The sequence below is a fragment of the Siphateles boraxobius genome, unplaced genomic scaffold, assembly GCF_051911475.1.
Source record: "Siphateles boraxobius isolate OS27281-9 unplaced genomic scaffold, OSU_SipBor_1 22, whole genome shotgun sequence".
Taxonomy (NCBI): domain Eukaryota; kingdom Metazoa; phylum Chordata; class Actinopteri; order Cypriniformes; family Leuciscidae; genus Siphateles; species Siphateles boraxobius.
This window is the reverse complement of record NW_027508833.1, coordinates 16,773,476-16,785,514: the sequence shown is the minus strand read 5'-3', so window position 1 is coordinate 16,785,514 and position 12,039 is coordinate 16,773,476. Positions and strand designations below refer to the sequence as shown.

The 12,039-nt window shown below is 39.4% G+C and overlaps 1 protein-coding gene across 3 annotated transcripts; it reads right to left on the bottom strand.

Annotated features, from left to right (window-relative positions):
* Positions 1-738: 738 nt before the first annotated feature.
* On the bottom strand, positions 739-11,654 carry foxo3a (forkhead box O3A). 3 transcript variants are annotated; one of them, XM_077238804.1, is made up of 3 exons: positions 10,700-11,620; positions 10,358-10,597; positions 739-4,596 (listed from the first exon to the last, which is right to left on the bottom strand). In XM_077238804.1, exons 1-3 carry the CDS (start codon positions 10,922-10,924, stop codon positions 3,235-3,237), a joined length of 1,827 nt encoding a protein of 608 aa, XP_077094919.1. In that variant the 5' UTR covers positions 10,925-11,620; the 3' UTR covers positions 739-3,234. The 3 variants fall into 3 exon arrangements, with proteins under 3 accessions (XP_077094919.1, XP_077094920.1, XP_077094918.1); XM_077238805.1 differs by having other exon boundaries at positions 11,446-11,591; XM_077238803.1 differs by having other exon boundaries at positions 10,358-11,654.
* Positions 11,655-12,039: the final 385 nt, after the last annotated feature.

Genomic DNA, 12,039 nt, shown 5'->3' with positions numbered 1-12,039 from the left:
CTTTAAGTTTTTTTAGTGGCATTTTAGTTATATTTTTGCAAATTTATATGGCATTATTGCAAAAACAGACATTTCAAACAACAACAAATTCAAACCTTTCACAAAAATACTGACTTCAATGTATTTTATAATGTTTTAATATATATTAGCAAAATATCAAAAAAGTTGTGATATGGATCTCTATGGTCCTCTGCTAGATATACAGTATATGGTCAAAACCATAGAGTTAATATTATAACCAAAGAGAGTATTTTTTTTTTTTTTACTACAATGGATGTCAATGGCTGGGCTACCGTCAACTGTTTGATTACCAACATTCTTCAAAATATCTTCTTTTGTGTTCTGCAGAAGAAAGAAACTCAAAGGTTTGGAACAACATGAGGGTGAAAACGCGATGACAATTTAAATTTTTTGGTTAAATATCCCTTTAAGTCATGATCCACAGAAAACTGTGCCACTAAAATTAAATAAATGAGAGGATGTTTGCCAACAAGAGCCCCTTGATCAGGATTCCACTGAAACCATTAGCTGTGATTAAATGAATACATTCACTTGGAATAACAAAATGTCCGGATTAAATGGTCAACAAATTTTCAATATACTGTGTGGCTTCAGAATTTTAGGACACACTGCAAGCTTTTTGCAATTATCTAGTGATCAGTTTGACCAGACAGACGCACAAGCATTAAATCAGTTGCTTATTCTATGACATATTAAAATAAAGACTGACAAAAAATATATTGTGTAATACAAGCTTTATTTACATTCACCTTGCCTTGCACTACCTTGTTTACATTATCCAAAATGGAAATACACAGGTAAAGTCAAGCAAACATTGAGTGGATGTTAACTATCAGCCAACTGTGGTGTGAGGTGCTACAGACGTGGATTTCGTCTTCACAATTCATGTTAATTCCTTCGTAAAGATTACAATTCAAAATGAATAAAAATTGTAGTAGTTCTTTCGTGAAGTACGATGATCCTACCCAAAGAATATGAAAACCAAGAATTAAAAGCATTTCGATTTTGAGGATGCCATTTATGATGCTATTAAACGGATTACACAATGTGAAACTAGAGTAAGTAAACAAAAGGTAAACACGGCACAATCAACTTTTTATAGTCATCTTAAATTCTGTGACTCCAGCTGATTATAAAAAGCAGATTATAAAAAATCATTGCTTATAAGAGGCTTTAGAAAATTCTGGGCGTGAAACTGACCTTAACAAAAGGTACATTCGACTGTGATGTTAAAACAACATTAGGTTACAACTATTGAAACGCCTGCAAGTTGTCCCTGAATGGCACTACTATTTCATCAGACTGAATAGTTGCATTATTTTTCACCAGCCTCAAATTTGGTTGTCTGGCATGTTCAAGATCAACAGTGAAATACAGTACAACATAGGTGCATTCTTACTTAGCTTATCCATATACTAAAATGTGGCTGCCTTTCATTTTAAAACTGTTAGGATGCTTCAAACACACTGCCATAACAACTGATGGACACGTTCTACTAGCACCAGCCATTGTGTAGAAATGTACACATAAATGCTAAGAAAGTAACATGTCAGCCATATGAACTGACCCAAAACAATTTCACTTAGCACCAAACGCTCTTAGCTTAATTTTTTCCTGCTACAAATACACAAACATCTAGGTGGTCCTTAATCAGCGTTCCAAAGTTTATAATTGCTAATATACCATATGTTTAGAATAAATCCAATATTAATGTGTAAACACACGCACACATATTCAGTGTACAGCACATACACATATGCACCATGGGCCTCATTTATGAAATATAAGTACAACAGAAATCTATGATTTTGGCAGATATTTGTAACGTAAATGGTTGCATGCATGTAGACTGTACAGTATATGCACACATAATCACATTGAATGTATCACCTAATGAACAATATTTTGTTTTCCAAATGTTACAATTTTTCAACTACTCAGATTTTATAAATAATTTATACAGCAATTACTTCATGAATGAGGCCCTATGTGTGTGAGTGTATAAACACATACAAAAATACAAATATATAGCTCATAATCTATTTAAAAATGGTTGACATCAGAAGTGAAAGCGGTTTAGGGGTGATTGAGATGCTCGTGTTCAAGAACTCCCGAGCAGGATAAATGCACAGGTTTTGTTAGGAAATCCATGGGAAACACTGCAGACTAGTTTCATACAGCAGAACACTAAATACATAGCTTATCATCATATCATAGTTCACTTTTCCATAAAAGGAGTCAAGGATACATTATGATCACTGGTTTCACAAAAACACAATAACTTCCCCTTTTCAGATTTATGAAAAATAATCTGAGAAACAGACAAATTTTCCATGGCCATTTTTTCGGAAAACGAAAAACATTCTCAATAGTTTGTATTGTAAACAGGCCATTGTTGCAACTGTCCAGTAGAGGACACATTTGGCAAAAGGCAAGTGTTTGTTTCAATGTGAGGACTGGAAATCTATTAATCTTGATTACGGTTACAATAAATTACAACAAACTAAGGGCACCTTCAGACTAGAGTACAGACTTGATTTCAATTGGGATTATGTATCGCAAACGACAAAGAAAATGCCAGGGTTAGCCAAAGTGACGACCAAAAGCTGGGAATATTTTAACTTTAACTGCAATGCCAGTTGCAGGTACCAGTTTCTGTTATAGGTACTAGAGAATTCAAGATTCTTACTTGGTTGTCAAACTGACATAACTCTTTCCACAGTCTCAAATGCATTTTTAAGAGCTTTCTCTAGTGTGCAGGGACCCTCAAACACAGTGGTGGATTCAGAGATTTTGTATTCTAGATAGAATAAGGGAAGTACTGACCTTCAGGGATTTTGTATTCTAGATAGACTAAGGGAAGTACTGACCTTCAAGTCTTCATATATAGACAACCTTTTGTTTACGATACTACACCTACCATATTCCAGCAGCGGAGTTCATTACCACGTCACTGGCAATTAGATTAACCTGCAAGCACTTCAAGGTTAAATTGGTTGAAACACTTTACAACGTCCATTAAACCAGCCTCAATCATGACAATACAAAACACAAAACTACAACACTGACTGGGTAAATCACTGACGTTAACTCAAACTGATTCCAATGGATGTCAAATAGCTTTTCTACAGCATAATGTACAGTTGCTTTACAGTGGACAGTTGGCTCAAATGCGGTGTTCTGTCCATCCCTACATTCCTGGACCTGGCCGGATCAACCTGGTACCCAGCTTTGGGAGGAGGTTCGTTTGGTTCTAGAGAAGCTCTCTGAAGTCAGGTTAGCATTCTGAGAGGAGATAAGATGGGAATCAAAACTGAACTCCAGGCCATCGGCATCCATCAGATCGTTGCGAGTGATGGTTTCCATGTCGCAATCAAAACTCCCACTTAACGCCTCAAGATCCAATTCAGATGGGAATCGGTCCTGAGATGCCAACTGAACTGAGGAAAGGCTGCCATTGAGACCTGCCAACAACGAATCAGAGGAGTTGAGCTGCATAGATGTGCTTCTGAAGGGAGACTGTTGGAGATGTTGCTTCATCAAGCTTTGGTAGTCTGACTCGCTGCAGTTCATCCGCCATCCAGATGGCAACGCCTTTTTGAGCCCTGCTTGTCCTCCAGGCCCAGCCTGGTTGGACATCATGGGATCATTACGCAGCAACAGCGCACTGCGACGGGCATTCTGGGAGGAAAGGGAGGCACTGGCTTGTGACATAAGCGGGTCAGACTGGGTAAGAAGGACATCGCTGCGACTGTTGGACTCGGAGCTGAGCAAGTCCTGCAGACTCTGTTCGCTAAAGAGGGAACCGCAGGAGAACGTAGCCTGCTTGTTTTCCTGGATTGTTTGCATTGGAGACTGCCTCAGGGCGGTGACAGACGGAGGGCTGAACAAGGAGTTAGTGCCATAGCTGCCAGTGGGAATTGTCAGACTGCTCCCAGAGCAGCTGAAGGTAAACACAGGGCTTCCCTGTAGGTTGGCCCCACTATCATCTTGACCTGGAGACTGGGAAGCAGTCAAGCTGATGTTGTCTAGAAGGTCATCCATTAGGTTATCGGAGAGGCCGTCGTTGAGGTTCATGGTTCCTGCAAGGTCAGCTAGACGGGGCAGTTCGGTCAGCCCGGTTGATGGAGACATACTACTAGGGCTGGAGTACAGCATGGGCGACAGGGGAGAGTCGTGGTCAGGAACTTCGTCCATCTCGAGGTTGGCCAGAATCGGAGAAAGGCGTCCGCTTAGGGTGCTGGCATTGGAATTAGTGCGAGAACGGAAATCTGTCCAAGCATCGAGCTCGTCGCTACTGCGGGAGGTCGGGCTGCCGGTCCATTTGGACAGGCTGGAGGAACTCTCTGAGCTTCCGTCCTGAGTAGCCTGAAGAGCTGCCTTTTTCTTTGCGGCACGGCCACGGGCGCTCTTGATGAGCTTATTACTGTTGTCCATGGAAACTGCACGTCTCCGAGGGGCTTTTCCCCCTTTTCCACCATCAGGATTGACCATCCACCATGAACTCTTTCCTGTTCCTTCATTTTGGACCCGGACAAAGCGACTGTGGAGTGACAGGTTATGTCGTATTGAGTTCTGTGAAAAGAGAAGAGTAGATGGTGAGCTGTGCATCATAAGAAATGCTTAAAACTAGGGGTGGCACGATCCGCTTTTTTTGCCTCCGATACCGATTCCGATACCTGGGACTCAGTATTGGCCGATACCGATCCGATCCAATACTAAAATAATAATTAAAAAAACAGTGCCAAATTACCTAATAAACTGTATCTGTATGGCTCACTGTGGGGAAGAGACTGGGATTATTATTTTGTTAAAGGCATCAAAGCTTGACTTAAACATTATTTGCCATACTTTGTAAAACAATACTGACAAAATATATACTATATAATTAAAATACATTTATTTTAAAATTTTTAGAGCAACTTTTTAATGAAGCAGCAACATATGATACATAGATTGGACAGAACAACTAAGGCTATCAATAAACTGCCATTGCGCAAAAGTATTGTAATATGAAAGGCTCCAATTCAGAGCGGCACGAAACGCTTATGCGCTTCCCGTGCGCAGAACGATGCGCTCGAAGCAACATGGAGTCACGGCGCGCGTCGCATTGAAAAGTTCAAAGCACAAAAGTAAGATATACAAATAATTCTTTATTTATTCATTAGTTTGAGCCTTTTAACGGTTTTAAATTTCAGTTAATGTGCGTGTGAAGAGCAATTATATCGCTCTCTACTCCAGTGTTGTGATCACTGAGGAGTTGTGTTGTGATCTAACAGACACCCGGTTGAAAGTAACATGTGAAACTCCAGCACGTTAAAGTCCTTTTATGCAAACCATAGACCTTTATCTACATATCTACAGTATAATAATAGGAACATTGACTCATCATGGAGAGAGTTTCATCGTGTTGACTGTTTTACCCGAGCGCGACGCGCTGTTTGAGTGCTGAGAATGACTGACAGCCGAAGCGGAGGGAAGCACTTAGGTGAAGATTAATTTAACGATTTAAATCTGTACCTCACATTAAACTATATGTAATGGCTTCAGAAATCTTGGAATACAGTACACGGAAACATTATAGCGCTTTATAATGTTTTTGTGCCTTTTGTGTTGTATAACAATAACATGCGTAGGCTATACAATATCGGATCGGATTTGGATGGTCTCGTCTGGCGATACCCGATCCGGCAAATATTGCTAGTATCGGAGCAATACCGATACTGAGTATCGGATCGGCGCACCCCTACTTAAAACATACTGTACATATATACAGCCTGTTTTAAATCCCTCAGCTTTATTCATTAACAAATTGGCCATTTAAAAGCAGAATAATGGCCTAATGTTATATAATGTTATATAATGGCCAAATAATCTCGGAATCAATAGTGCATAATGCTGAGTAAGGAACAATGCCACTTAAACTTCTTTTGCTTTACTCAGAGATCGAAGAGTCATGCGACCCCTCAGACCAATAGAGTCCATGTGTTTTGTTAAAAAAATTTAAAGCATAACTCAAACTACTTTCAATGAGTTTACGCAAGCAAGTAAAAAATAAATCAATTAAATCAATCAATCCTTATTTCCATGTCAATGCTGTTGTGTATATGGAGTCTTTTGAATTAACTAGGTATTTGTGGTTTCCATAGGTTAATCGATGTGTGAGAACACCGGCAATACCGGTATGAGTACAGGGGGAAGGACATTGGAGTTTTTCCCTCTTTTCCACCTCGCTTTTAATTGCTTATGAATGTCAGTGTGGCCATGCCCATTTTACTTTGACTTTCAAATTAGCTGCAATTTGGAGCGACATTTGCTTGAATTGTGGGTTCATTATTATTCTAAATGAAAAACACAAAACAGTACAATGGCAAACTCGCTTATGTTAAAGGATTAGTTCACTTCAGAATTAAAATTAAGAATCTTAAGAATTTGTATTTTTTTGTTGTTGAAAATGACCGATCGTTCCAGATAGGGTCTAGATAAGACCCTTATTCCTCGGCCGGGATCCTGAAGAGCCCTTTGAAGCTACAATTTGGACCTTCAAACCATGGTTGAAATCTACTTGAAGTATTTGAAAAAAACCTGGAATGTTTTCCTCAAAAACCTTAATTTCTTTTCAACTAAAGAAAGACATGAATATCGTGGATGACGTGGGAGTGAGTAAATTATCAGGGAATATTAATTCTGAAGTGAACTAATCCTTTAAACAGAACTTTTACTAACAAAACTAGTAAGATGGCTTTATTAACAAAACAAATGAGCACAGCATTCACCATGCTGATAAATTAAATCTGACTCCTGCTGTTCACGCTGAATTGAGCAAATGCTCTTTTCCAACTGAACTAAATATAAAAAATAACAATGGTGGGGTAGGGTGTTGCATGCCACCGTCGACAAGTGATGTAACCACTGTACGGCTGAAAACCATGTAACAATAAGTCTCAATTGTAATTTTCACTTTGCACATTAGTACATTTGGAAGACTTTTATCCAAAGCGACTTACATTGCATTTCAAGGTACAGATTTACATCCTTATCAGTTCTTGCTGTCCCTGGGAATCAAACCCATGACCTTGGGGTTGCAAGCGCCAACGCTCTACTGTTTGAGCTACAGGAAAGTTTAACAAAAAAAACAGTCCAGAGAAAATACAGAAAATAGAAAAAGGGCAGTGTCCATTTGAATTTCTCACACTGTCCAAATTGGTCTGGGCTGTGTGGTCAAGACCATACTTCAAATAAATCAATGCACACTGTGCTGTCCGTTGGGCTTTCGAGATAATTGGTCCGCGCTGTGCAGTTCAACTGGGTAACTTTGAGTGTTCGGCTTTGGACATTTCACATATGCATGCATGAGAAAACAGGCAATTTTGTAGGTGCTCTAGTGCAATCACTAACTAAATGTATTTACATTTGTGAGCTCTGAATAGACATTTACAAACCACCCTATACAAGCCTGCTACTGTATGTAAAGCTGTGGATAACTTAACATTTGCTTAGTCTGACCAAAATTTTTCAAGACAGTAATGTGACATTATTCTAGTTCAAGCTACACATCTAACAATGTATTTTTCCAGTGCAGAGAAAGCGGAGCGAGATTTCCTCAATCATGTACAAAGTTTAAGAGTGCAGAGCAGTGAAGCTGCATTAATGTCGACTGCAGCACAGAAGGTACAGAAATCCATAATGCAGCATCAGATGAAATAAAACTCACAAGCGAGAAATGGGTTTACTTTTTGATGAATAGTCAAGCAGTCTGACAAAATGGTGTGAATTTTCCAATGCTGTGCCATGCATGATACATCTTGAAGAGAGCTGGTCTCTACTCAACATTGTCCTGTGAACATCACTTTACTGACCTTTGAACTTCTCAAAAGAGTGAATGGGCAGACCTCATGACACTACACTTCCATTAATGCTTTTGCTTCAAGCCAACTGGATTACTGGATTTAATCCGTGACAGAACTTTTTCCTATTCTAAGAACAACATGTATCCCAACACATTTGTAAAGTACGTAAGCAGTTCTCCTTGTTTGCTTTGTTAAGCTGGCTAACTGAATTGATTGGATTGAGAATCTAATCTAAGACACACACATCGGATTGTTTGTTGACAATCATAGCTACATTGATTACAAAACAGATCATTACAAACTAGGCTTAAAATGAGAACAGTATCTTCAATGACAAACTGAATCAGTGATCAAACCAGTTTCAATGTTTATTTTATCCATGTTAGCTTTTTCTGCAGTTGCAATCAAAAAGCATTTCACACACATTCTATGTTTATAATATTCTTATGTTCTTGAAAATTCTCATCTATGGCTTCAAAAAAAAATCGAGATGAAGTAGTGTTGTTTTGACCTGCTTTGACTAAACTGATGGACGAAATGGCGAATTCAGCTACAGCTCTACTCAATCACCTTAACGTTAAGCAACATGAACATGGGCACAAGTGCAACAGACACAGCTCACCCCATTGGGCACTAAATCTGTAAGTTTAGCATTAAGTGGCTTGATCATTAACCTGTAGGCCACCAGAACCCCTTATTTCCTGTGACTTTATGCACACAAAGGGTACATCACACAAAGAAATATATAAATCGCAGATATCATAATTCACCCCAAAAGAAGAAAACTAAATTTCATGAACAAAATTAAGCCTACTTTTTGCATTGTGACAATTAACACTTTTTATCCTCATTACTGCAATGTGGGGAAATTTTTTTTAATTCAGTTGAGCAAATACCACCATGATGCATACTTACAATTGTACAAACGCACTTCATAATTTAGATACATCACCTTTTCCACATTCCAATGAAAAATGTGGTTAATATTGATATATAATGAAGGTTCAGCATTAAGGTAACATGAATTTGAGGGGAAAGACATGAGGTAAAAACATTCTTAACACATTTACCCGCTTATAAAATACTCATAATAGTAACCCATTGCATTAAATAGAGTGTCAGAGAAAGTGAATTTAGCAATGAAAATTATCTTAAAAATTCTGTGGTACCGCTTTCTATTGAATTAAATCCACACAGGACCATGAAGAATAACTATAATGGATGAAAATAAGGGCTGAAATCATCTGAAAGCCATGATGCAGTCCCCTCTGAGCAAAGCACCACTCAGAACAGCACTGGAGCGCTGCCAGTTTACACACAATGCTGTATCTCAGAGTCAAACACCAAAGCTCTTCACATGTTGCTACACACTGACCTACATAGTTTCCAGTCAGCTGATTGCTTCTTATGCTGTACCCGAGAACCAATAGGAAGTGGAGGTGGGGACCAAACAGCCAGTAGAAACCCTGACACTGATGATATGCCTATGGTTTCTCTTTTTTCCTCATTCAGTGGCAGGCAGATGCAAACACTCTGCAGGATGGCTTTATCTGCACTGAACACGGTTGGCTGTTCCTAAAATCTGATTGGTAGGAAGAACAGACCTTTTTTCTTTGAAGTACCAAAATGTATGCTTTAGCAAATTGAAAGGATTTAAACATTCAGTTTTGCTGACTAACTTACATGTTAGTATGGACTACAGAATGACTGTAGTCATTTCATTTGAAAACCAATTTTCAAATGAAACAACATTGACTCAAAACTGATTCAAATAATTATCATCTTCAAATCATATAAAATAATATCAAGCATTTACAATGCACTTGGCATAGCTTGTTTGTTTAGGTGCCGAATCATCTTTCTAAAATGTAATATCTGCACAACAGCCTTACATCTGCAGGATTGCACAGGGATTTCCTGAGGTTTTTCTCCAATTCAAACGCAGCTATACCAAAAGCATTCATTAGACTTGATTCCATGTTTTTTAAAGACCAAGCTAATCCCTGAAATCAAAAATTGACAAGAGAGCGTTGAAAATGCAACGCTCAAAAAAAAGAGAGATAATATACAATCAATTAATGGAAGTGCGATCATATTGATGATTATTGATTGAAAAATTATTGATATTGGCTATGACTACTATGTTTGTTATCAAGCTTCAATACTTGGAAATAAGGCAAGGGGCCATTTAAAAGGTCCTGTTTATCAGTGGCACCTTTCTCAATGTATCTGCCGTTACGCCCTTTGGCATGAAAGCAGCATCACTTAATCAGCAAACCACACATGACATGACTAGTAGTCCACATTTCCAGCATCTGTGCCATTTTACCACCCTGTAAAAAATATAAGCATTGTTTTTATAAGGCCATTGAGCACTTTGTTACAAATGTCTGCCTGCAACAAATGGATACATATATTACAAACATTAACACTCCTGATAAGCAAGTCAAGGTTAAAATCCAGCCCGTCTCTTTGACCTGACGTACCTTCCATCCAGCAGAGCTGTTGCTGTCACCTTTGTCCTTGAAGTATGGCACATTCCGGACCATCCAATCATAAATCTGGGCCAAAGTCAGCCTCTTCTCAGGCGTGCTCTCGATGGCTTGAGTGATGAGGTCTGCGTAGGAATAGTTTCCCCAGGCGTTCCTGCGGGCAGAGGATTTTCTGGGCTGCTGAGGAATCAGACCATTGATGCTGGAGTCGCTGCAGGCGGAGGGCAGAGCATGCTGGGAAGAAACAGGACAACCATAGGTGTCTTTATCACTGAGAGCAGCATTGGTTTCTATGGCAAGAGCAGCAGAACTCTCATTTCCTTCTGTGACACTGACTGGCTTTGATGCGCCTGTAATGTCACCAGATGTAGAAGCATCATCGATGCCATTTTCATCCACCTCTTCCTCGGGAATGATTCCCACATCTCCTGGTTCTGCTTTGCCAGCATTGGACTCTGGTCTGGGCAGAGGCCAGGTGCAAGACCTGGGCCTTTTTTGGGGCTCGAAATCAGGGTCTATGTCGACGTCCACAGCCGAGGGCTTATCTATCTCATCTGCCATATTTCCTCGACTCCTTCAAATGAATGATAAATGGACGGCTTTTCTGAACACAACGGCAGCAGTGCCCTCGTGCATGCCATTAATGGATCACTTCTAGAATCCACATTTCAATGCGGGACACTTTGAATCGAATTGATGTTAAGAGATGTTTTAGTAATATTTACAAATGCGTTTAAGTGCATTATGTCCGCTTACAACAAATATACGGATTCGTATGAGAATCTCGCTCGATTAAGTTAGTTTTAAGAGTCCGTAGGACAACAAATAAACCTTCGAAAATGCTCGTTTAATGAAGCTTCCGTGGTTCAAAAAGCATAAAGAGTGTAACAGAGCGGACGCTCGAATTTGTTAGATTGTTGCATGACGTCGCGTAGCAAACGTGTTACATTGTAACATTACATCATGATGTAAAAGATACTTCGTTTAAGAACGCAACTGCCGTCTTTAAAAAGAATCTTTGATTTAAAGCGATCAGAAAGGCTGCACGTTCGCGAAAGTATTCTCAAATGATCAAGCCATACCTCCACATCGGTCCCTCCGCAAATCAACACCAATAAGTCCTAACAAACACGCCGCTTTTCCCAATAAACCTTCATGATCCCTGTTCCATGTCGGAGCAGGACGTTGCGTCCCGCTACCCGGGCGATCCAGCACTACCAAAGCCCCTAATGCGCTGCTGCTCCGCTGCAAACTAAAGAAAAGAACAGTAACACACAGATTTTGCGCCCCCTGGAACCAGTCAGAGTAACTGCTTCTTAAAGGGCCGGAGTGCAGAGCTGAAGCTCACAATCCACTGCCACGCACGTCATCTGCACATTACACAGATATGCCATCACAAGAGCTCTTATTTCATACACTCTTTCCAATAAGAGCATTGCAATAGAATGCAACTAAATGCTTTCATCCTCTGAAGAACATACGACTGAGTGAATCTCAAAACCTGTCACAAAAACGGAGAATCTCATATTTTTAAACCAAAAAAAGAAAAAACAAATTACATTGTGCATTTAAAATTAAATCTGTTTTATGGCCATTAAGAGCATTTGTCATTCATGTAATGACAATTGGTATCTGCTGCAATATTCTTATTTTAATTACACACACACACACACACA